We start from the raw sequence: 26708 nt of genomic DNA on the forward strand, positions 1-26708 counted from the left end.
CCTGTGAGTCCACTTGCTGCCCACATCTTGTTTGCTGCCTCCCCTGAGGAGACCATTTTCATGGGGGCTTACTAAATCATTGTGAGGTGCATAAAATTATGGTCTTAAGTTAAAATGTGTGTTCCAAAGAACACACAGCACCCATTAGGATGGCTACTATCAAAGAAACAGAAAATAACAAGTGTTGGAAAGGATGTGGAGAAATTCAAGCCCCTGTACACTGGTGGGAATGCAAACTGGTACAGCCACTGTAGAAAACAGCATGGAGGTTCTTCAAAAAATGAAAAATAAAGCTACTCTGCGATCCAGTAGTTCCACTTCTGGGTAGATACCTGAAAGAATTGAAAGCTAGTTCTTGAAGAGGTATTTCTACACACATGTTCACAGAAGCATTATTCGCAACAGCTATAATGTGTAAGCAGCCCAGGTGTCCATTGATGGATGAATGGATACACAAAATGTGGTATTTCCATACACTGGAATATCATTCAGCTTTGTAAAGGTAGGAAAGCCTGACACATCCTATTACATGGGTGGACATTAAGGACATTATGCAAAGTGAAATAAGCCAGACAAAAAAAGCAAATACGGTATGATTCCACTCAGTGTGAGGTAGCTAGAGTAGTCAAGTTCATAGAGACAGAAAGTAGAGTGGTGGTGGCCAGGAGTTGACAATGGGGGATGGTGAATTGTTGTTGAGTGGGTGCAGTTTCAGTTTTACAAGAGTAAAAGCTCTGGAGATGGTTGCACAGCAAAATGAGTATACTTAATGCCACTGAACTGTGTGGTTAGAAGTGGTCACAATAGTAAATGTTGTGTGTATAACATATAAAATTTGGCAAATAAAAAACATTGGGGGGAAAATGTAAACTTGACCCTAATACTGAGCACCACAGTAGAACAGAAGTAGGTGGTAGATTTGTAACTGAAGCCCAGCACCTCCCGGATGCTCTCCCTGCTCCTCACTCATCTGGGCTGTGTTTGCTCAGGGGTGCACGGTGGGTACCCCCCCCAGACACACTATTTCATGCTGACAAATGTCTTTGTGGCAGAACCCACTTAGACCTCACTCAGTCATGGAGTTTGCCAAGTTCAGTGGGCAGGTAACAGCGTGTTGCACTCATCCTTCCACGTGACTCCCCAAATCCCCTTCCTCTCTGACAACACTTTTGCCCTTGCCTGACTTAGTGCCTCCCTGCTGAGGTATAAACTAGTAAAATAATTTTAACTACAGATGGAAACTTAAAGCCCTATGTCTCCAAGAGGACACATGAAGATACAGGAACCTTCTAGAATGAATGAAATGCAGCTGCCGCGATGTGGTGCTGGGTGGTGGGCTTGGCACATCTTTTGCCCCAGCCTGTAAAATCACACATTTGGGCCACCCTCTCAGGACCAAGGCTGCTCTTAGAGAAATCGGGTCGGTCTGTTTCACCAGAGAAAGAGGCTTTTGTCTGAATCACAGATACCTGCTTAGGAAGGTGAAGGCAGGGTTATCTCATCAAGGGTGCCTAGGACATAGGTTCTCTGCACAGCCTTGGAAATGAGTAAGTTGTTAGGGGTTGGCCCAACTTTTAAAGCTGCCAGCTTTTCTAAGGAACACTTTTCTAAGGGGGTGTCCTGGAACCCTCCCTGTTGAGAGCCAGATTTTAAATCTGTCCTTCCATGTAAAGCCCAGAGATGGTATGAGAAGACTGAGCACCATACAAGAAGGGAGTTGATGTGCTGGTGGGACCATTTCATACCACGAAGTTAATGCTTGGTGTGTTTGCTTCTTCTTCCTTGAAGGTCTCTTTAGTATCCTCATCCCGGCCACAGTCTCCAGACCAGCTCTCCTCCAGGCACGCGAGCGATGCCAGTGTCTCCCCCCGCACCTCCGACAGCAGCGTGGCACCCGTGGCTGATTTCGATTACCCTCCAGAATTTTCCTCCTGCCTGGACAATTCTGCAGCTAAGCACAAGCTCCTGGTTAAGCCCCGCAACCAGCGGTCCAGCAAAATGAGGCGGCTGTCTTCGGTAATCGGGCTTTTTCTTACAGGCAGACTTGGTGGCCCCCCACTCCCACCCACCCCCGCCTCTCTCCCCTCAGGGTCACGTGCCCCTTCCGAGAAACCCCATGGTCAGTAGGACCATCTCCAGGAGCTAGAGTTGCTCATCTTTTTCAATATACGTCAGATATGTCTCTTCCTTGCATAAACATGCCATCTGTTCTTTGGTTCTGCAGCACCTCCTGTGAAAGCTGCTACATGCTGTGGGTCCCTTGCCTTCCAACAGCACTGAGTGTAAGGTCCACACTCCAGGCCTGGCATGACCATGCCCTGCCTACCTCTGAGACCTACTCTTATTCTCTGCCTCACTCACTCAACACGATTTGGCCTGTCTCTGGCCTCAGGCCTTGATCTCTTGCTTGAGACATTCTTCTCCTGGCTGGCTCCTTAGCCTTGGAGTCTCAGCTCAGAGGTCTTCTCCCCAGAGGGGCTCACTTGACCATCTTATGGAAAGCAGCCCTCCCTTCCCACCAGTGTGTTCACTTTCTTTATAGCACAGGCCACACACATAAGTGACCTTTATAATTGTGTATGCTCACTTGTTTATTGCCAGTCTTCTTGAGACCTTGTCCCAGCCCTACATCCCACCCCTAGAGCAATGCTAACCACACAGCTGGCATTCAGTGCACATTTGTTGAATGGATGAACAGATGACATGAACCAATGACAGATAAGCTGGCACACTAGCACAGACTTCTGCCTTGGACAAGGACCTACTTATTAGCATGGGGACTGTGCCCCTGTGAGGACAGATCCCTCTTTGGTCACACTGCCTGTGTAGTTGTCAGTTTGTAGTTCTGGGTGTCGAGAACTCATTCGTGGAGTGTTTTGTCTTCATAGTACCCATAGGTTAGAGGTCCACATAGGATTGTAGACTTCTCCACTGCCTGATGCCCACAGTATTCCAGCCCTGGAGGAGCTGAGGGCAGGTGTGGGGCCAGACTGGCCACAGAGAATGAGAGTGCTGAGAAAGAGATGTTCACAGACCAACATTCTCTCCCTCCTTCCTTGGAGACAGTATTGGGGGGGTATTGATGAAGTGCCCAGGATGAGCTAGGTGCTCAGCTAGGAATGGTGGGCTGGGACTTCTCAGGATTCCGGGGACTCCCTGGAGACAGTGGGGTTTCCTTTGGGTGTGTGGAAGGTAGGTGCTTTTTAAACTCAGGCCAGCAGGGTTGACTTTAGAGGGGACTAAGGCTGAAGAACGAAGTCAGCTATGGTTACCCTCAGGCCAATAAGCCTTTGTGCAAGCTGGACACTTGTATAAGTGCTTGCACATCCAATGCATTTACAGGCTTGTTGCTGTGGGACTTGGCAAGGATCAGGAACTCGAACCTGCCTATCCTCATACTGAGTGGGACCACAGGGCAGGGACAGAGCCAGCTCCCTCTGGCCTCAAGTCTAGGGTTTATTCCCATGGGGATGTCTTTTGCTTTGGCAGGGGTACGTGTAACCAGCCACAGCCTGCTCAGGACTTTGTAGCAGAGAGAAGCTGCACTCATACTCCAGATGGGGGAGATAAAACTTCCTGCCTTACTGTCCTCTGGACAAAGCTGTACCTCTCATTCTTTCTTTACATTTAAACTTGACTTAGCTCTTGAACCCCATTTTTTAGAGTAACAGAAATTCTGATTTAGTCAGTCCGGTAAACATTCCTTGATTTAAACTCTGTCATTTACATATCTTCCTTCCTTCTTTGGTTCCCCTTCTTGGTAGGGAGCAGGCATGGATACCTTAAGTTTTTGACTGGGCAGAGGTATCTGGCCAGCGGTCACCAGAGTCACTGTTGGGTCCTAAGGCAGGGCCTCCCTCCTTCGAGTATTCATAGCCCCCTTTGCCCTTCGGTCATGAGGTCCCTCCTCCCAACCATCAGGACTTTCCTGGTACCCTGGCCCCTCTTGGGTATGTGAGGCTGCTGTGAGGGCCCAGGAGAGGAGGGGAGAGGAGGTGGCAGCAGCAAGGGAGTGAGTCTATGCATCCTTCCTGACGATCCCAGGACCAAGCTGACGATCCCAGACCAAGTCAGAAGCCACTTTGTTCCCTCGAGAAACTCTGTTCAGTGTCCGAGTCCATATTCCACACTACCTTTGTTCTGCCTGGCCCTCCACCCTTACCTCCTTGTATCTGCCAGTGGCCCAAGGTAGGATGCTCCCAGCCAGGCCTGCTTCTCAGCTTTATGCTCATTTAGTGAGGCTTACGATAGTTTTAAAGCATGACCCACATCCTAAACAGGTTTCAACATCAGTGATTTCCTGTAGTAGCAAAAGGCCCGTGACACCTATTGAAACTGTGGCTTTTGAAAATTCTTCTGTAGATTTCTTTGCACATCTTCCTCTTTTCAAATCCATGGGAATAGAATTGTGCATCTTGGCAAGAGTTCACTTAGGCGTTGTCAGAGACATCCCACTTATCTGTGTTCTGTTAGCAAGCAGATGCCAGTGGAAATGTTAAAATAACACAGCAAACAAAAACTAAAACCTACTGCAAACACTCCCTGAACGTTTCTTAACATCAAGGAAAGGAGGTCTGATGTCCTGAACTTTTTAAAAAAATTGACCTCAGGGCGCCTGGGTGGTTCAGTCGGTTAAGCATCTGACTTTAGCTCAGGTCATGATCTTGCGGTTCGTGGGTTTGAGCCCCGCGTAGGGCTCTGTGCTGACAGCACAGAACTTGGAGCCTCTTTCGGATTCTGTCTCTCTCTCTCTCTGCATCTCACCCACTTACTCTCTCTCTCTCTCTTTCAAAAACAAAAACATTTAAAAAAAATTTTTATAAAAAGATTGACCTCACACCCTCAACCTTTTGGTCATTTTCTCATGCTTTTGAATGATTCATTGCTACTTTGATCTCCTTTCCTTCCTAAGAGAGCAGCAACTGAGTTTGGGTACAGTAAGGAGGAAGTTGGACTAAATTTAAATTCCAGAGACTTCAAAAAATACAAGGCAGTATTTGATTGTCACACCGGTAGGGCTTGGGGAGAGGAGGAGCACCATAAGCTGCAGGCAATAGGCAAGACTTCCTGTTGGAGTAGAATCTCAGACTGTTCTTGGGGGTTACTGGTAGAACACCTGGAGATGTGGGTAAAGAGCAGCTGGCCAGTCACTCAGGCCCAGAGTCGGGCACATTCACTAGTGGGGGCATGGCTTGACCTGAGCAGGGACTAGGAGAAATAATTTAAGACCAGAGAATATAAGACTTCTGACTTAACTGAAAAGTTTGGACTTTATCCTATCAGCTATGCTTTTGGACTTTATCTTGTAAGCTGTGGTTTGCCTTTGACTGTGTTTGATGTGATATGAAATTACCCTTTAGGCAAACCAGTTTGCCCTCACCTTGGGGCCCATCTCTGGAGAGAGAGAGAGAGAGAGAGAGAGAGAGAGAGAGAGAACTGAGATGGAAAACTAGCTCTCAGGCAGCACAGGGTCATGGAGAGAGCACCAGCTTTTCACCTGAGCTAATAAGCTCAGCCTTAACCAAAGTATGGCCCTCTCTGAGCTCCCAGTACTACAAGTGCAAAGAGGAAATAATTCTTCCTTGCTGGGATGAATCAAGAGTAAATGAAATAATAGGTGTGGAGTGTAAAGCATGGCAGACACCCAGCTGATTTGATCCCCTTCCCTTTGCTCTGTAGAGCAGTGTTTGTGGCTCAGCCACTAGAACCTTAAGCACCATTTACCTAGAGGGCATAGCTGCCATTGTTCTGCTGAAAGCTGAACTTGTAAGGCAAGATTCCAAACAGACCAATATGGGAGTTATTAAGAGACACCCTACCCTGTGTCAGTGCCTGCTTAGGTGCCAGCTTTAGAGACACACTGTTTCCTATTATACAAAATGGGAATGTCATAGGCATTTGACATATTTGACATGATGATGCTGTCTTTGTCCTTGTTATCTCTGGCAGCGAGCACAGTCTGAATCCCTGAGTGATCTGACGTGCACCCCAGAGGAAGAGGAATACGATGATAAGTCCTTACCCAAAGTCAGCACAGAAGAGAACCCCAATTCTGCACAGCAGGATGTGGGACTGGACAGAAGCCCTGAGCCTGGAGGACTAGCCACCATGCTGCAATCTGGGGGGCCACGGGCTAGGCGGGCACGCCTGCAGCACTGCCCTGCACTCAGTGCCAGCGCCGAGGAGGAGAGCTTCCTTGGGGATAACACCTCAAGCCGACCAGCCACCCCCGAGGTCATTGAGTCTGAGTCAGGCCCAGTCCCCCGCGCGGAGTCCCCATCTCTGCCAGAAGGTTCCCCACATCACTACCATAATCCTGACAGCGAAATCCAGAGGGAGGAGCCGTCCCTGGAAAGCACAAGTCCCCCAGCCAGGGAAACAGCTGATGAGGTGATTTGTGCTTCTGGAGACATCGAGATTCGATTATCCCCCTCCATCCCCGAGGGGGACACGACGCCTCCCGAGACTGACCCTGCCATCACCTCGGAGACACCCCCTGGTCTAGATGGGCCAGACCAAAGTGTCCAGAAGGAGGTGGAGCTGACGCTGGAAGCGCCCGAGCCCGAGGGAGCAGGGAAGGGATCTCCAGAGGCCCCTGCCCCAAGCCCCTCGGCTCCCAAGAGCTGCCTGAAGCACAAGGCCCCGGCGGTGAGCGAGAGCCCCGGCGCGCCGGCCGCCTGCGAGCCGCCTGCGGAGGAGCCCGCTCCCGGTGCCCTGGACGGAGAGGCCGAGCCGCCCCGGGCCGAGCCCGCGGAGCCCCCACAGGGGGGACCGGAGAGGCCGGCGCCCGAGCGGAAGGTGGAGCGGGCAGGCAGCGAGGTGCGGGCCGTGAAGAAGTTCTCCGTGTCGTCGGGCCGGGCGTGGCCGCGCTCGGGCAGCGCCCGCCTGTTGGAGCACGCGGGCCCCGCGGGCGCCTTGCCGGTGCGCCTGCCGCTTCTGAGGAGCAGCCTGGCCTGGAGGAGCGAGGCGGCGCTCGACGACCTGCGGGCGCCCCCCGAGCCCGGCGGCGGCGGCGGCTCTCGGGACTCGGGGGACGCGGCGGCCGGGCCGGGCCGGAGCCCCCGGGACGCCCCGGGAGACCCCTGCCCGGCGGCTCGCGAGCCGACATCGGGGGAGGACAGAGGCCCCTTTGCCGTCAAGCTGCGCTCCACGTCTCTGTCCTTCAAGCACAGAGAGGCGTCCTCTGCCGAAGCAAGAGGGATAAAGAGATACAGCGCTGAAGTCCGGTTAGAAAGAGGGGGGCTGGCTTTGCTCCCCAAAGACGAGAAATGTCAGGTTGCGAAGGCCCCCTCCCCTCGAGGGGCACGGTCCCCGCACGAGCAGGGAAAGGGGAAGGCTCGGCCCTCGGAGCCGCTCAGCTCCAAGCCGCCCCTGCCCCGGAAGCCGCAGCTGCAGAGCCGCCCCCTGCCGTCCCCGGACGCGGGCCCCGGGGAGCTGGTCAAGGCCGCGCTGCCCCAGGACCTAAGACGGGAGACCCGGTCGGCAGAGACGCGGTCGCAGCACAGGGCAGCTGGTAAGAGCTCGCGCCGCCTGGTGGGAAAGGGGCAGGACCGTGGGCAAGTGGGGTGTCCGCAGAGTGTGCAAGATCTAAGGGCGAAAACGTCGGAATCCCTCTCGGTACCACTAACACGGTTCATCCAGAGTTATGAATAGAGACCAGAGAAGGGGGAAACAGAGCAGGATTTTGTGGAAGTTCGGAGAAGTAAGGAAAATGTAAAAACCCATCTTGCAGCATATTCCCGGAGAGGAGATGGGCTGCTCAGGGGATCATTCAAATGCTTCTATCATTTCTTAAGATCGGAAGCTCAGTGAGTTCCAGAATCTTGGGATATGTGTACTCTGGTAGAAGGAGGTACTCCTGGGGCCTACAGCACTTCTTGGTTATAAATGAAGCATCTGGCTCCTCTGTCATTTAGTGTCCTTCTGACCTTCCCCCCACCCCACTCCCCAAGAAAGAATTTTTTCCTGTTTAATAATCAGGCTCATGTGGCCCAGCCTCATGCGGGAAGCATCCCATTTATTGGAGTCACGAGCCTTTTATGTAAAAGGAGAGCCCCTCCGGGTGGGCGTTAACTTCCTGTCCCAGAAAGGAGGTGGTGTGAAGATTGGGGCTGAATGGAAGAATCTTCTAAAGCAACTGCCCTTTAAAATGAGCAGAGGCAAAATAGATGACCTTTCTATGTCTTTGACATTTGTCACTTTTTATTTATAGTGTTTCAGATGAAACAAATCTGTTGGAAATGGGTATTTGTGGTAGAGCTAAATCATCTTTCATTGCTGTGTTCTTTTATTAATGGAAATCAGTGTGCCAGAAGCGAAACTACACGGACCAGTCGTGTGTGCATGTGATGAGGGCCCTAAAGAGAAATTTTCCATGGCAAATTTTATTTGAAAAAAACCAAAACTTTCAGGATGTTTTTAAGTGGCTATTCTAAGTCCAAGACTCCACTTTAGTGCTGCATTGTGGACAGAGAGGAAATAGGATGCAGTTGTTCTAGGGACCCCACACCCTAAAAGGAAGGTGAAGTGCACACGTAAGAAAAAATTAGCTCACAGAAAGCAATGTAAAGACAGTTTTCAAAGAAACTCTTATCTTTTCTGCTTTCATCCTAGGAAGTGAAAGTGTGTATGTGTGTGTGTGTATAGTGCTTTAAGTTCTTAAGGTGACAGTCCCAGGGAGTAGTGCCAGGAGAACCCCCTGAAGGAGCCCACATGCATGGCCTTCCTGATCCAAGGCCCCTTGGCTCAGCTGTAATTTTTTGCTGCTGCTACTGTCGCTACATTAGGCTAATTAGCAAGGGAGCTCTGGGAGAGGTTCAAGCTGTAGCTGATGATCCACTCTGCAGATTTCCAGCCAGGTTATTGAAGCTATTGTAGAGTGCTTCAAAAACCCATTGAAATATCAAGGGAGGAGGGGGTTTGCTCTGTGCAGATAAAACCCTGACATCAGCACCATCCACCTTCATGGCCTGGAATTGAAAATGTCTCTCAAGGGCTTGCTGACTGAATGGAACTTAAACACAGGATACTTGGGTTCATGGTCAGAGCTGGAAAAGAAGCTTCAGAGGGCAATGCTTGACATATTAATAATTTAAAACTTCCTCAGCCTAAGCTGTGAGAGTTTAGGCTTGTTTATTGTCAGATGACTGTACTGGTCTATAAGGACCTTATTTTTTTTTCTTTAATTTATAAAATACGGTATTTATTACAGCTTTACTTAGAAGTATAGTATAAAAGAATTGTCCACTTGTTAACATTCTCTAAGTGACAGAAATAGCCAATCCAGTTGAATTCCAAGGTGAAAGAATCTAGGTTACTTTAGGGCAAGGGTAGTGATTTTCATTTCAGTGCAGAGAGAGGAAGGGAAGAATTACCCTCATTCTGCTTGAAACCATCTCTCTCAAAGTGTGGGTGGTATTTGAAGGGCGAGTGTCAGGTTAGGTTGTGGCTGCTGCCTGGGACCTTGGGGTCTAGGGCCTGCCTCATGCAGACCAGAACAGAATCACAGGGTCTGTGTTGTCAAATCCCATTAGTGAAAGCAGCTTCTATCTTCCCCAGACACTGGATCTGCTTGTGGTTTAATTCATTCTTATTACTTCTACTGCCATCCTCACTGCTCCCAAAATATAACCACTGGAGGCAATTAAATTCATACAAGACATACATATAATAAAAGTTTTAATATCAGTATTATTCAGTTTTCCAGAAAGGCCTAATTACGGCTGTTTATTATCTTGTGGTGGCAGGCACTTTACCCAGAGCTCCCAGATGGGCTGCCACCCCTGTATGCCTTCCAGGGGCGCACACACCAGAGAGTTAGGTCACCAAGGTGTCCCAGATGGGTGCACAATCCTACCTTCAGGACTCAAGCACTTTGTCCCCCACACTCTGCTTATTCTTCCTCCTCTCGTCCACATTCCCACCTTTCTTCTCTGAAGGCATGAAAGAATCCTTCCGTGGGGGAGGCAGGGAGGATGTCCCAGTTGTTGCAGTAAACAGAGGAGCCCAGCTTTGCCAAGTGGGCTGGACCTCACAGGGCCATGTTGGGGCGGTTCTGCAATCCCAGTACCGTATGTGCTCATCAGTGCAAACAAGACCATTAATAGGAGGTTAACGGCCTGGGGTTACCAGCCTTGTTCACTTGTGCAGGACATTACCCATCCTCCTGGTAAGCCAGTCCATCCCAGAGTCCAAATGACAGGTCAGGAAAAAAGAGATTCTTGTGTGAGAAAATGGTAAAACGTAGGAAGTATATAGAAAAAAGCCACTACTTAGGAGTCTGTTTTCTAGATGTTATCCCTGTTGTCCTTTCCTTCTAGTCATTCTTCTCTGTGTGTGTGTAATTTTTGTTTCATTTGGTTGTGGTCACATGTTGGGTATTTTGGAGAATAGTTGGACAAATTGCCATTGTCACCCAGGAGCCTCATTTGACAATGAGCCTCAGCCTTTTGTCTAAGCTCATTCCCTCCAGACTGGGCGGGTGATACAGTAGCACACATAGACCTCTGAACCTCTTTCTCTAGACTCTGGTACTCACTCATTCATGCGTTCATTCTTGCAAGAAATATTGCATATATTTCTGTGATACACACAGCACTGTGCTGGCTCCCAAAAGGCCATCAGGAAAAGCATGAGGACCTCGCTCTCAAGGAGCTTACCAGTCTAAAGGGCCAGGTAGCAGCTGGATGCCACAGGGGAGTGTAGATAGATGCCTATCTTGTCTTTGGGTGTCAGAGGCATTTTCTGGAGGAAAGGAATTCAAAGAGACTGTCACCTACTCTATGACAGTTACTTTAGTTGTATTCAAGTTCATTTGAGTAGAACATAAGGGGTCTTTTTTTGGTATCATGCTAAAAAATATGCAGTTGATCACTGAACAGTGCAGGGGTTACAGGGACCAACCCCCTGTGCAGCCAAAAAATCCACCTGTAATCCCCCAAATTTAACTACTAATAGCCTACTGTTGACCTTTTATCGATAACACAGTTAACATATATTTTGTACGTTATGTGTCTTATATAGTGAATTTTTACTATTAAGTAAGCTAGCTAAAAGAAAATGTTATTAAGAAAATCATAAGGAAGAGGAAATACGTTTATAGTATTATATGGTATTTAGAAAAATTCTCATATATATGGACCTTGGCACTTCATACCTGTGTTGTTCAAGGGTCAATTGTGTTTATATATCTTGAATTCTTAAAAAAAGAAAAGAAAAGTCTGTTCACATCTCCTCCTCTTTTCAGCCTATCCTTCCCTTGACAGTCCCTTCCCGACCAAGTATGGTCAACATCCTGGGCCTCCATTTCTCCACCTTTCCTGTGCTTCTCCAACTGCATATATTTTCTCTTCCTTGGCTGCCTCTCAGTGCACCAAACTCTCCTCAGTGCCCCCAGACAGAACACATCTCATATTCCCACCTGTTTCTCAAGTTCTCTCTTCCTTTGACTCCTTCAGCCACAGCAAGCAGCGCTTAACCGCCTGTGGGCATCCCTGTCTTGACATCTCAACATTCATAATTATCCATACCTCCACCAACCTCAGTCAGTTTCCTTTTCAGTTACCTCATCTATCCAGATAAGCTAAAGAACTCAGAGTTATCAAAAAGATTTTAACATGGAAAAAACACTGAAAAGTCTAAAAATTATAAAGAAAAATCACTTTGTAATCCTACTTCTTTAAAATTCCTTAAAAAGGGACTTACATTTCTGACCAAGGTGGAGTAAACACACACCACCCTATGTCTCCCACTGATAAAATTTAAAAGCCTTGACAAAATGCATGAAGTGAATGTCAGAGAATTCTGAAAGGTAGGTAGGAGCTGGTGGGCTGGGCAGAGAGATCAGGACTCTGAAGACCTGCCTGCCTTGCCTCCATGGTACCAACAATCTCTGCAGACCCCCGCTCTTGTGACTCTCCAGCCCTGCTCCTCCTGCTCCCCACCACCACCAGCACCAGCCCTGTAGGGCAGTTTGTTGGACAGTCCTGGCCCTACTCCATGTGAGCACCAGCAGCTAAGCAGCAAGCCCCTCCATGTGGTGGCACAGCCTGCAGGCTGGAGCCCTTTGGGTTCTCTCATCACTGCGCCAGGCAAGTGCCAGCAGCAAACTGGAACTTCTTGTCCTGGCGGCTCTGGCAATGGTATCTTTTAGGGCAAAGCTCTTTTAATCCTTCCAGACCTACTCAGATGAGCACCACCTCCATCCATAGCAGCATGTGGGGTTCAGAGCCCTTTGACTCTCTGGGCAGCATGCCAGCAGAGATCTAGTAGTGAAGCCACAGCCCCTCACAGCAGCGAGCACAGTGACAGGTTGTGCTTGTGGTGGTCCCGCAGGCTTCTTTCTCTTGCCCCCTGCCCTGCGGGGTGATGGTCACTGGAGCACACAGCAGCATAGAGGGTAAACCCTGGTTTTCTAGCTGGAAAACTGGAGGGTGGGAGTGGAAATCACAGAAGGGAGACACCTGAGGAAGGGTCCTTACCTAGGTGCATGAGGTTAAGAGCTTGTCTCTGACATGCATCTGCATGAGATTGACTAGAATCAGTACAGCAGAACCTTTGAGAATTTTAATAGGACCGAGTGTGAACACTCAAAATGTCTAGGATACAAACAAAAATTGTTCAACATATCAAAGAATCAGGAAAACCTAAAAAATTTTCTAAGACACCAACCTTGAGGTGATTCAAATATTAGTATTATTAGAAAAAAACTTTAAAGCAACAATTATACCGTGATCTAAGAAGTAAAAGTGAGCACTCTTGAAATGAATGGGAAGCTGGACTTCAAGCTATATTACAAAGCTGTTAATCATCAAGATAGTATGGTACTGGCACAAGAACAGGCACTCAGATCAATGGAACAGAATAGAGAACCCAGAAATGGACCCACAAACTAATCTTTGCCAACTCATCTTTGACAAAGCAGGAAAGAATATTCAATGGAATAAAAACAGTCTCTTCAGGAAGTGGTGCCTGGAAAACTAGACAGTGACATGCAGAAAAATGAACCTGGACCACTTTCTTACACCATACACAAAAATAAACTCAAAATGGATGAAAGACCTAAATGTAAGACAGGAAGCTATCAAAATCCCAGAGGAGAAAGCAGGCAAGAACCTCTTTGACCTTGGTTACAGCAACTTCTTACTCAACACGTCTCCGGAGGCAAGGAAAACAAAAGCAAAAATGAAACACTGGGACATCATCAAAATAAAAAGCATCTGCACAGCGAAGGAAACAATCAGCAAAACTAAAAGGCAACCAACAGAATGGGAGAAGATATTTGCAAATGACATATCAGGTAAAGGGTTAGTATCCAAAATCTATAGAGAACTTATCAAACTCAACACCCAAAAAAACAAATAATCCAGTGAAGAAATGGGCTAAAGACATGAACAGACACTTCTCCAAATAAGACATCCACATGGCCAACAGACACATGAAACGATGCTCAACATCCCTCATTATCAGGGAAATACAAATCAAAACCACAATGAGATACCACCTCATACCTGTCAGAATGGCTAACGTTAACAATTCAGGCAACAACAGATGTTGGCAAGGATGTAGAGAAAGAGGATCTCTTTTGCACTGCTGGTAGGAATGCAACCTGGTGCAGCCACTCTGGAAAACAGTATGGAGGTTCCTCAAAAAATTAAAAATAGAACTACCCTATGACCCAGCAATTGCACTACTGGGTATTTATCCAAGAGATACAGGTATGCTGTTTTGAAGGGACACATGCACCCCAATGTTTATAGCAGCAGTATCAACAATAGCTGAAGTATGGAAAGAGCACAAATGTCCATTGACGGATGAATGGATAAAGAAGATGTGGTGTGTGTGTATATATATATATACACACACACACATATATATATATATATATATATACACACACACATATATATATATATATACACACATATATATATATATACACACATATATATATATATACACACATATATATATATATATATACACACACATATATATATATATATACACACATATATATATATATATACACACATATATATATATATATACACACATATATATATATATATATATATATACACACATATATATAATGGAATATTACTTGGCAATCAAAAAGAATGAAATCTTGCCATTTGCAACTACATGGATGGAACTAGAGGGTATTATGCTAAGCGAAATTAGTCAGAGAAAGACAAAAATCATATGACTTCACTCATATGAGGACTTTAAGAGACAAAACAGATGAACATAAGGGAAGGGAAACAAAAATAATATAAAAACAGGGAGGGGGACAAAACATAAGAGACTCTTAAATATGGAGAACAGAGGGTTACCGGAGGGGTTGTGGGAGGGGGGATGGGCTAAATGGGTAAGGGGCATTAAGGAATCTACTCCTGAAATCATTGTTGCACTATATTCTAACTAACTTGGATATAAATTTAAAAAAGAAAGAAAGAAAAAAAATTTTTTTAAGAAATGAATGGGTAGATACAAATTCTCTGCAAAGAAATAGAAGCTATGAAAAAAATACATCTTAGAACAGGAAAACACAGTATCAGAAATAAGATTTATTAGAAAAACTTCTTAGTAGAATAGAGATGACAGAAGAGTCAGTGAACTTCAAAACAGATTAATAGAAAATAGCCTGAGTACAAAAAGGGGGAAAAAAGCCTCAAGGACTATTGGAACAATATGAAAAAGCGTTAACATTCATGTCATAGGAGTTCAGAAGGAGAAAAAGACTTGAGCAGAAAAAAATATCTGAAGGAATAGTGACTAAAAACTTCCTAAATTTTTGAAAAACCTGAATTTACAAGTCCAAGGAGCTCAGGTGAATTACTTTTGCACTTTTGTTTTGTTTTTAGAGCTGTATTTACATGCGTTTATTTCATCTTTTCAACAAATGATTCTGGAGCATGTGAACATCTAAGCAAAAATATGAACCTTGACTTAAGTCTCACATCACGTATCACAGTTAACTCAAAAGGGGTTCAATGAGCTAAATGTAAAGTGAGACCAGAAGATTTTCAGGAACTTAGGAGAAAATCTTTGAAACATAGGACTAGACAAAGAGTTCTTAGACTTGACATCAAAGCACGATCCATAAGAGGAAAAACTGATAAATTGGACTTCACTGGAATTAAAAACTTTTGCTCTGCCGAAGACCCCGTTAAGAGGATGAAAAAAGACAAGCTACAGAATACGAGAAGATATCTACAAACCACATATCCCACAAAGGACTAGTGTCTAAAATATATAAAGTGTTCTTAAAGGTCAACAGTACAAAACAAAGAAATACAATTAGAACAAGCAGAAGACATGGGCAAATATTTCACCAGTGGGAATACAGAGATGGCAAATAAGCACGTGAAACATCATTAGCCATTAGAGAAACGCCAATTAAGACCATAATGAGATAGCATTATACACATATTAGAATGGCTGAAACAAAGCTAATACGACCACGCGCTGGGGAGGAGGCAGAGCAGCTGGAGCTCTCGTACATTGCTAGAGGAAGTGCAGAATGGTGCAGTCACTTTGGAAAAGTTTGGCAGTTTCTTACAAAATCAAATACGCTTACCTTATAACATAGCAATCCCACTTCTAAGTATTTATCCTAGATAAATGAAAACTTAGGTTCACACGAAAGCCTGTACATGAATATTTATGGCAACATTGTTCATAATCCCCCAAAACTGGGGACACTCCAAATATCCTTCAATTGGTCATCCAAACAATGGAATATTACTCAGCAATAAAAAAGAATGAACTTCCAGTACACACCGTAACATCTTAAATGCATATGCTAAGTGAAAGCAGGCAGTCTCAAAAGATTACAAACCGTATTATTCCATTTATATGACATCTGGATGAGGCAAAAATACAGAGAACAGATCCGTAGTTGTCATGGGCTGGGGATAAAGATAGGGTCCCTACAAAGGGGAGGCATGAGAGAATTGTTTGGGTGTTGACATTGTTCCATATCCTCTTTGTGACTTTTTGTAAGAATCTAAGGGTATTAAAACTCCTAAAACCCTGTAACAAAAATGAATTTTACTCCATGTAAATTTTTAAATAATCTCTTAAATGATACAAAAAAGTGACAGTGACCTTCTCTCCACCCATTCTGAATATCTCAAATCCCACCCACAGAAGGAACCACCACCAGCTCTTTCCCATGCCAGTAGCAGTCAGAGCTGCATCAGTATGAACAACACACAGATGAATCCACCCTTTTTTTAATCACAAAAATATTATACATGTTGGCTCACAATTTGATATTTTCACTCCACGATAAGACATGGGCCTCTTTTCTGACCAGAGTGAGTCACTTGACCTCATTCCTTTTAAGGGCTGCATAGTGCCTGTACCATATTTTATTTAGCCATTCCCTACTGAAGGGCATTCTGAGTGTGTTGAGGTTTTTTTTTTTTTTTTCCTTTTGCTGCAGTAGCCATTCTTGTCTATTTTATCTCTATGGAGTTACACTGTTCCTTCTGTAGGATAGGTTTTTTTAAAATGTTTTTTTAATTTCCTTTTGAGAGAGGGAGAGAGCGAGCAGGGGAGAGACAGAGAGAGGGAGACAGAAGATCCAAAGCAGGCTCTGTGCTAACAGCAGAGAGCCCAACACGGGGCTCAAACCTACGAACTGTGAGATCATGACCTGAGCTGAAGTTAAACACTTAACCTACTGAGCCACCTAGGCGCCCCTAGATTTTTTTTTTAATTCAAGTTAGTTAACACATAGTGTAGTCTTGGCTTCGGGAGTAGAACCCAGTGATTCCTCTCTTACACATGACACCCAGTGCCCATGTAGGACAGATTCTTAAAAGTGGGCTTTCTGGCTCAAGGGCATGTGCAGTTTTTAGCTTCAGATTGCACCCCCCCCCCATAAAGGTAGTACCAATTTACACCTCTTTGCATAGAGTAGAGAACCTCTCATTAGCACTAGATGAAAAAAATCACAGGTTTTTTTTTCAATCTGATGGATGAAAAAGGTCCTCCTTGGTCAGTGGGTCCTGGCTTTATCTTAATGTGAAGTGTCTTTATCTTGCCCCCACATCAGCTCTTTTTTTTTTTTTTTTTTATGTTTGTTTATTTTTGAAAGAGACAGAGTGTGAGTCGGGGAGGGACAGAGAGAAGGGAGACAGAGAATACCAAGCAGGCTCCAGGTTCTGAGCTGTCAGCATAGTCAGATCTCTTAGTCTTTAACCCAATGCCCACAGCACTTCCCTGCAACTCTCTCTTCCCAGGTCTGGGTCTAACCATGGAGCTTTCCTCTTTAAAACTCTCTATACCTTCCCACTGTATATGCCTTCCTGGGGGCGGGGGGGCATTTAGGGCTTTGTGGATTCTGGCCAAGGTCGACATTTCAGCCTTCTAAGTTTGCCTGCCACTCGTTCACTTCCTCTGACATCTCCAGCCCCACCTGTGTCACCAGCTTCCCTTGGCACTCTGCACACACTCCTGCTTGCCCTGAATGCACTCTGCATTTCTGAACTCAATCTTGAGCTCCCTGAGAACATCCACATTTTTGTTTTTCTCTATGGAGTATCTGTGCTTGGGGGTCTTGTGGCCTGCAGTGGGTTCCCCATGGAACCCCGCCGTGGTTTGCATGGACAGGTACAAGGGCAAGGCAGGGGGCTGGGTGGTAAGATTGAAGAGTGTGGGTTTGGAGGTTTTACTGCAAGGTCCACCTTTCAGGGGCTGTGGGATTTTGAGCAAATGAGATTCCTTAACCTCTAAGTCTTAATTTCCTCCTTTGTAAGACGAAGTTATTAGTAATGCACAGGGCAGCAAAAGCTTTGTAACTACAAAATGTGATGTAGTTTCCAACAGTACAGTCATAACTTCCTAAGGATGTACCAAAATATACTCATCTGAGCTGCATAGAACAACAGTATATGGGAATGGGATTCTCTCTGTCCCTGGTGAAACCAGTGAGGGCACCAACGAGAACCCAGAGAGAGTGTGTGCGTAGAATATTGTGAGGAGTCCACCCCACCCCCTGAGAATATACAGGGGCCCTGAGAGGGGAGAGGAAGAAGGGGGATTTGCAAAACACTTTCTTCCAGGAGCACAGCTACAGTTCTGTGAGCCCCCAGCTCAATGGGGTGGGGTCAGGAGGCCTCCCTTGTCCAGAGTCTACAAAAGGGGCCTTGTGTGGGACTTCTGGGAGAGCTGGACAGGTGTGCCCTGCAGTTGGGAGACCAGTGCTGGATTAAGGCCACCATGGCTGCCACATAACACACCTGTGCTCCCAGAGCCCTGCCTGATGGAGAGGGCAAAGGGACACAGCAGCAAGAGCAGAGGAGGAGCTGAGTCACAGCCAGAGAGGCATAGCTGCAGATGAGCATCCCTGGCTCAGTCTCAGACACCTGCCAGCCCCAGATTGGATGGAGCCCACTGAGGCAATGGTAGGAGCCAATCACAGGAGAACCCTGCCTATTCTCCCCACCTTTCCTCCTTCCCAGACCCTAAGCACTTGGGAAAGGACCTCCCACCCCAGCTCAGACACCCTGCATTCAGGGGAACAGGAGACTTAATACTGACTCAACCTGAAATCTACGTCATATTCCAAAGTGACCACAGTGACTGCTAGGACCTGAGAATGACTAGGAAGTTACTGAGAATCTTCTGGCTCTATCTGGGGAAGGGTGATGGACTGTAGGAGATCAGGGTCATGCTGTGCTTTGCTCTGTCTAAAACTTGCCAGCCCAGCATTCAGGCTCCTGCAAAGGTGCAGCCCATCTCCTAGGGTGTGGAGAGGCAGTGCCCCCCACCATCCATCTGCATGCTGCTGCCACTTCAGAGTGCACGACAGCACTTTCTCCAGGGCAGCCATAACCTCATGTAGGGACTGAAGCCCCCTATGCACTTATCCCAGGGCTGGTGGGAGAAGAGTGCACTTGAAGAGAGACGGCAGCGTCTTCATGACAGAAGTGGGCGAGTGTCCTGGGCAGAGAGTGCCAAAAGCCTGAGCAGTAAGACCATAGTTGAGGACTGTGTGGGCATCGGTGGGGTGGTCCTGGGAGTAGATGTCCAGATACAAGGCAGGGGGCACTGGCTGATTTCAGGAGAGGAGGGTTCACCAGATCCTGGAGCGGTGGGGGGTGGAGGGTGGGGGCATCAGCCCAGTTCAGGAACTGGACCACCTGGTCAGATGGGTGCTCTGTGTCACCAGAAGGCAGCATCATGGGCTCTCCAAGGCTCCCTCAGACTGGAAGTTTGGAGCAGCATTGATATCACTGCTTCCCAGTGATGGACGCAAATTGGGGTCATCACCCCCACAGGTTCAGGTTGATGGGTGCAGGGTGAGCCCCAGACAATGGGAGTATTAAAGACTCCACAAGTGATTCTAATGTGTGGCTAGCACTGAGAACGCCTGTTCTTGGGCAGCACTTTCTCAAACTTACAAATGTTTGTGAATCTCGTTAAAATGAAGACTCTGATTCTGTTGGGGATAGTACTGCTGGTGTACAGACCAACATTTGAGTAGCAAGGATCTAGATCTGCCTTAACCAACATGGAACTGTTAGCCTCATATGTCTGTTTATATTACTTTATTTTTTTATGTAAACTCTCCCCCCCAACATGGGGCTCAAACTCACTATCAGTGAGTCTCATGCTCACTGACTGAGCCCACTGGGATCCCTAGCACGTGACTATTTAAATGTAAACTTGAATGAATTAAAATTAAATTTAAAACTTCAGTTTCTCAGTCATACTAGCCACATCTCAAGGACTCAGCAGCCCCATATCTCATGGCTAGCTGACAGCACAGAGATCATTTCCATCGCTGCAGAAAGTTCTGTCGGATGGCACTCTTTCAGGGCAAGTAGCATCTTCTTGACACCCTGTAAGGGTTGTGCTCTGTGCTGTTCCCAAAAATGTGCCTGCTGTCAAAGCATCATTACACTTTCACCTGTGTGTGTGTGTGTGTGTGTGTCCGTCTCCCTCACTACATCAGCTTCCCTTAGTCAGGGTCTACAGTGGATTTACTCACCACACTTATACACACTCTGTATAGTGACAATAATAGTTCATGTATATTATGCACTCACTAAGTGCCAAGGCTCATATTAAATGTTTTACATTTTAATTTGCAACAAGAATCCTATTTTATAAATGGGAAAGCTGGAACTTAGGCCAAAGAACTTGCCCAAGGGAACATAGCAGGTAAACTGTGGAGGGGAGTGTGGAGCCACGTAGACTACCTCTGCAGCCAGATGCTCTTCACTGTTATGCTATACTGTGGTGGTTCTCAAGTGAGGACAACTTTGTCCCCCGCAGACATTTGGCAGTATCTGGAGACATATTTGACTGTCATGACTGTGGTAAGAAGGAGGCACTACCAGCATCTAGTGGGCAGAGGTTAAACATACTGCAGTGCACGGGAAGGCCCCCAGCAACAGAGGATCATCCAGCCCCACCTGTCAGTAGTGCCAAAGCTAAGTAACTACTGTTTGCCACTCAGTGAGTAGATTATAACAGGGAGAAAACGGTATATAGGAAAGTTGTGGGGTCATACTCCTTACTATGAGAGGGTGTGTGATGTGGTGAATGAAGAGTAGAGGAAAAACCTGCATTTGGCAGTGTGACCCTGGACAAGTCCTTTACTCCATGAGATTCTGTGTTCCTGTCTCTGAAATGGGGATTGAAAGCAGGGTTGTGAGGTTCATTAGGAATATGGTATTGCTCTGAAAATCAAGACTGAATAAACCTGAGCTGCGAACACTTCTTGGGTGGGGAGAAGTTTCCCTACCTGTTCACGGGGAGTGAGGGCAGCCCAGAGGTAATAGAGGAAGGAAAAATCTAAGCTCTGTGTACAAGGGCTATCCCTCAAACTAATTACTTGTTCTCTGGTGACCACTTGAGAAAGATCTTGCAGAATTCCAGCTGCTCCTGGAGATCCGCAAAGAATCCAAAGTGAGGTGTTTGTGTATATTTTGAATTATAAGAGGGTGCCATGTAATATAATAGTTTTGCTACCTTTTCTCCATCATCTGCTGTAGCTAAAAATTATCTTCAAATTAACAGTGCCTTTCCATCCCCATATCCTTGTAAGGTCCCCATTATATTACCTGGCGGTTACTGGACAGCAGCTGTCTCTATGCTCAGAGATGGACTTTGGTCACTGCCTTCTGCTTAGAGGCTGTTTTAATTGCACGGACAGTGGCAGTTAAGCAAATGGACTTTGAGTCCAAGCATGTGTATCACAACTCTGTGTCCTTGAACCTGTCTCTGGCTTCCTGGGTCTCCACTTTGAGATGTAGGGATCAGGGTGGGCAGCTTGGGAATGTCTGCCAGCCTTTACATGTGAAGGCTGGGCAGCTGCACCTGAAGTTCAGCAAAGAGCCTGGCAAAGCATCAAATGCCTGGGGCACCCCCAATAAATGTGCTTGCATGTGACCAGGTTCCTGACCTCACACATCCAAATCCCAATACGATTCACAGTCGTTTTTAAAAATGTTTAGGTTTATTTTATTTTTTAGTTTATTTATTTATTTTGAGAGAGAGAGAGCAGAAGAAGATCAGAGAGAGGAAGAGAGAAAGAGAATCCCAAGCAGGCTCCACACTATCAGCACAGAACCTGACAAGGGGCTTGAACTGACAAACCATGAAATCAATTACCTGAGCTGAAATCAAGAGTTGGAGGTGTAACCAACTGAACCACCCTGGTGCCCGACATGCATTGATTTTTGTTTATAAATGCTTTTTCACAGATTTTGCCTATGAGCAACAGAGTCTTAAAGCAGTTATAGCTAGTGCTGTAACAAGAAAAAAACCAGGCAGACCCCAGGACCCCCCCTGGGAAAAAGACTCACATCAGTTCCCACTATGGAGGCCTGCACAAATCCCTGCCCTGGGACAAGGACTGACCACTCTCCCTGGTGAATATGCTGTGACATTGAGAAACCTGACTCCATCGGCCCTTTCACCAGGACTGAATCACTTATACAACCATAACTTTGTTATCAGCGTTGTTTGCCCTTCGTGGGTGAGCAAGTGTAAGATGTTCCCTAGAGACTTCCCACAATACCAGGGTAAAGGGCACAGTCTTGGCCTTCACAGGTTCTCACCTCTTATGATAGAAACAAGCTACCAGGACCATTTAAAACAACAGTGGCATTTTTTTTCCTGCCATGGGGTTTGAAGATCACAAGAGAGACAATCTGTAGGTCTGAAGGTGGGTTTCAGGAGCTGGGGTGAGGAGGAGACCCTGGCAGCGCCTCCTGACCTTGGAATAGGGAACAGCGGTAAGGACAGTTTGGCCCCAGTGGCCAGGAAAGAGGCTCCCAGACATAGTAGCTGCCCTCCTTGAGAGCTCCATTTTGCCAGGGGGCTGTGAAGAGAGTGTTTAGAGAGGCAAGTTCTCTGCCCTTGCTGATCTGTGGGGTCTTATTTAGGAGAGGAAATGGAGAACGGATTCAGGATAAGCCTTCAGAGGATGGAGCGAAGAGGGAGATTCGTGGGGTGATGGAGGACAGCAGTAGGAAGGCAAGTGGGCCAAGGACCTCAGGGTGCTTTTGAGGTCTGAGGGGAAGTGAAGAGGATGGGAAGCTTCTGCTGACCAGGGAGAGGGCATCCTTGAGAGAACCTTCACTCCCTCTGGCAGTAGCCTTGCCTAACTGCAGTGTGGAAATAGCTCCACAGTGCAGACTTGCCTCGTTTCTGTATTTCAACAGGGACCCGGACTCCTTCCTGGTTGCTATCCAAGCACCAAGCGAATCCCGGTTATCTTAGAGTAGTTTTTGTGGGTTGTTTTTGTTTTTGTTTTTAATTTTTACTGAAGAGTGATACATATGCAGAGAAATATACAGATCATGTGTGTCTCAGTGAATTTTCACCCACCAAACACACCAGACAAGAAACAGAATGAGACCAGTACCCCAGAGGCCCCTTGTGTTTTCTGCCAGCAGGCTCTGGAACTCATTCCCAGACTGTGGAATATGTGCTCGCTATCGAAGGATCCCTCAATCTCTGATTGCCCTTGCAGGAGACCTGGTGTGCAGTGCACTGGAGAGATGTGTTAGATTAGAAACAGCCTTCCTGTCTGTAGACTCAGCACTTGCCAAAGGGCCTGGTGCCTCGTGGGCACTCACCAGGTACAGTTGATTCTCATTATGTGTAGTAGTTATGCTCCATAAAGTTGCTGTGAACAGTGAATTAGTGAATACTGAACCATTGCTCCTAGAAGAAAGAGTAGAAATCAGAGCTAGTGGGCCTCTGATTACAACATTTTGTCAAATGATCAGCAATACCCTTGTTTTATTTGTGTTTGTGTTTAAGACACTGTATTGTATGTATTGTTGATTAATTATCATCCCACTCACAGCCAACAAAACTGAAACTCATGCCTGAATGAAGTTCATTTGATACACGTATTTTCTCTGTGACATACCTAACAGCCTTTTTGTGGTCAGGAACACCAGACAGCACTTTAGCACTAGACGTGGGAGCTATTTTACAGTAAAATCACCCCCAAGACCCCATAAAAATGCAAAAAATGTGGCACCAAGTATACCTCAAAAAGGACATTTGTTCACAGTATGAGAGCAGAAACAGGAAAGAAACAGAGTCTTATCAGCTGGGACCGTGCTTGTCCAAAGACTCGAATTTTTCACTTCTCTGCACATGTCTGCAAATTACCATGAATGGTCATAAGAACTGGTGTGGGCGTTACAAATACATTATAGTGAGTAGGCAAATTCACAAATACGGAATCCGCGAACAGTGAGGACTGACTGTATTGGTTAAATGGGAAAGGTAGGAATGGCAATTAGTTCAATCTGGAGGTGGAAATAGAACACAGCCCATCACACATCATTCAGAATGGGAGCTTACTCTGTGAAAAGCCCTCACTCCCCAAACGCTCAGCACAGTTTTGAGACAAATGCTCACACAAGAGTTAAAAGCCCAAGTTCCACTGTAAGATCACCCAGCCTGGCTCGTGGACAGAACTGGTGAAGAGCGACTGCAGACTTTGCAGGCATGTATTGATCAGGGGCTATCTGTGTAAGCTGAGATGGATAATCACTCAGTAAATGCTTAGAAAAACACCAAACCCTCAGCTTTCATATAGGAAGCCTGGCATATAGGAGCGTGTGGGTGGCTCAGTCGGTTAAGCATCCTACTGTTGGTTTTGGCTCAGGTCATGTTCTCACAGTTCATGAGTTCAAGCCCCATATTGCGCTCTGTGCTGACAGCGAGGAGCCTTCTTGGGATTCTGTCTCCCTCTGTGTCTCTGCCTCTCCCCTGCTCATTCTTGATCTCTCCTCTCAAAAAAAAAAAAAAATATATATATATATACACACACACATATATATACGTATATGTGTGTGTGTGTGTGTGTGTGTGTGTGTATAAACATTAAAAAAAAAAAAAAGGAAGCCTGACATAAACCCTTAACATAGGTGAGGTCCCATGTGTCCCCAGAGCCCAGGACCCCACCCCCACTCCAGCAATCCCCTTAGTGTGTGTTTAGACACGTCATCACCTCCATGTAAACCAGGTCTGTGGCAGAGGACCTAAAGGGGAGGCAGAAACGGAGGATGTTTGCTGTTATTGAAACACCTAGGCACTGTTCTGGCTTCGGCTAATTATGACAGATGTTAATGATACATGCACGTTAGATCAGAAATCTTAGAGTGTAAACTCAGGCCTCTCCTTCCACAAAGAATGTTTTGCAAAGCTGGGAATGAGCCATTGATACATATTTTTAAGATATTTAAAATGACAGCATAACAGAAAAAGATTCCAAGAAGCGTGCCAAAGTGTTAGCACACTCTCCTGGGTTATTGATTTATGGGAAATTTCCTTCTCCTTTATACTTTCATCTGTTTTCTGGATTTGTACAATGTGCATGTGTACTTTTATAAACAAGGAAGACATTTTGCGAAAGGAAAAAGATTCTTAAAAATTGTGGCTCCAAAAACTTTCAAGAGACGTAAGAATCCTGCTGACCCACTGTGTGTTGGCTTAGGGCATAGATTTGCTTTATTTTTCTCAGCCAAGGGGCAGGAAATCCTGGTAGTTTACATCGTACAGCTCATTGCCTCTCACCCAGAAGACAGTCTTCATGACAACTCCCACCTTCCAGACTCAGCTGTCCTGCATGTCATATGGGATGTAGACCACTGTTGGAGTCCCAGCCTCAATCCCTCAGCGGGTCCTTATAGAAGTCTTTCCAAATGAAAGAAACAGTACCTCAAGGCTGAATTGTAATAGGCACCAAAAAGGGGGGGAACCCATCACTGACTAGCAAGTCAAAATGAAGTAGTAAGAAGCATCTGCCTCACAGAGGGCTGGTTGAATATATCTCTAGAAATGGTTTCACACTGAGGATCTTCTGAATGGTTAATTTTAAGTCTTCCTGTATACAAATAGCTCGGTTAAAATGCCAAACATGTGTCCAGAAACTGTGTGGTTTTCTTCCCCATTGTATTTAGAGTTGTGTGTGATGGGGTATTTTCAGAGTGATATATATGGTAGGCTCCTGGGCAGATGGATGAAAATTGGGCTGCCATCTTGGGCAGTGTGTAGCTGCATCAGGGCCTGTCTGCTAGCCAGCTGTCCACAGGGCATAGTGTCTACAGGGAGGAACAGAGTGCTATTCCAGAGAGTGTGGCTTCAGTGGGCACTGGGTTACTTGGGCCAGGCTCGTCCACGGCCTTGTTCAGACCTTGCTGGCCTTCCCACCCTCCCCAGCCCATGTGGGGCACAGCACATGCAGAGATGGCTAGGAGGAGGCCCCTGCACTGATGGTGTGGCTCATGAGGAGACCAGGACACGCAGAGCATCAAGAGTTAGTCTGCTTGGACTATCGCAGAACATGTCCTCAGGAACCAAGAGTCAGCCCGGCCACCTGGCCCAGTTAAAGGCTGGGGGACATCCCGGTGCTTGCTTCTGTTTTCTTATCATGGGAGAGGACATTGGTAAAGGGCTCATTGGTCTCCACCATGTCCTGGCTAGGATTTGACCAAAGTCTACATCTCTTCTCAAGTGGGACTAACAACAACAAAATAACAACAGCACCCTTTGCGAGGGCAGCTCACACTCTTCAGCTTACAAGATGCCAGGCACTGTGCTAAGTGCCTTCTGTGGCTTATATCTCATTACACCTTCACCATCACTAAGGAGGTGTAGACAGCGCATGATCTCTTTCGGTCTTCAGTCACATTAGGAGAGGTACACACTGCTCCTTTCCTCCTTTGACACCGAAATTGAGTCACAGAAAGATTCTGAAATTTGCCCCAAAGCACCTTGCTAGCCCAAGGCCTTAATCTTAGACATGGAGGCCCCAGGGCCACATCAGTAGCTGCTCCGTTTCCTGGCCCCAAGGAGGAAGCAGTCCTCATTACCACAGCCTACTGAACCAACCACAAGAACAAACTCTCTTGGAGATGAATGCTTGAACAATAAATATACTTTTTAAACCAAACGCTTGAAGAAGGAGAATGTGTTAAGAAGAAAGAAGGAATCTGGAGAAAATCTAATGTATAAACTTCTCATAGCCTCCCTCTTTGACAGAATCATATCCTCAAAATAACAGCAACAAAAATAATTTTCCTGATCAAAAGTTGCCCTCATGTGAAATTAAGTTATTTAGGGCAAGCGTTGTGGCTGTTACAGCTTCCTGCATCGAAAGTGTTGTGTCTTCCAGAAGTTTTACTCTACATATGCTGTACAGCAGATCAAATTTG

The 26708-nt window shown here is 46.3% G+C and overlaps 1 protein-coding gene across 3 annotated transcripts in view; it reads left to right on the top strand.

Annotated features, from left to right (window-relative positions):
• The window catches only part of CRACDL (CRACD like), a 144650-nt gene that overhangs the window by 108979 nt on the left and 8963 nt on the right, over nucleotides 1-26708 (top strand). For all 3 annotated transcript variants that reach the window (XM_042932036.1, XM_042932037.1, XM_042932038.1), the window contains exons 6-7: nucleotides 1789-2016; nucleotides 5950-7513. In XM_042932036.1, coding sequence (XP_042787970.1) covers nucleotides 1789-2016; nucleotides 5950-7513 — 1792 coding nt within the window. The remainder of the gene's footprint in view (nucleotides 1-1788; nucleotides 2017-5949; nucleotides 7514-26708) is intronic.

Source organism: Panthera leo, chromosome A3, assembly GCF_018350215.1.
Source record: "Panthera leo isolate Ple1 chromosome A3, P.leo_Ple1_pat1.1, whole genome shotgun sequence".
Taxonomy (NCBI): domain Eukaryota; kingdom Metazoa; phylum Chordata; class Mammalia; order Carnivora; family Felidae; genus Panthera; species Panthera leo.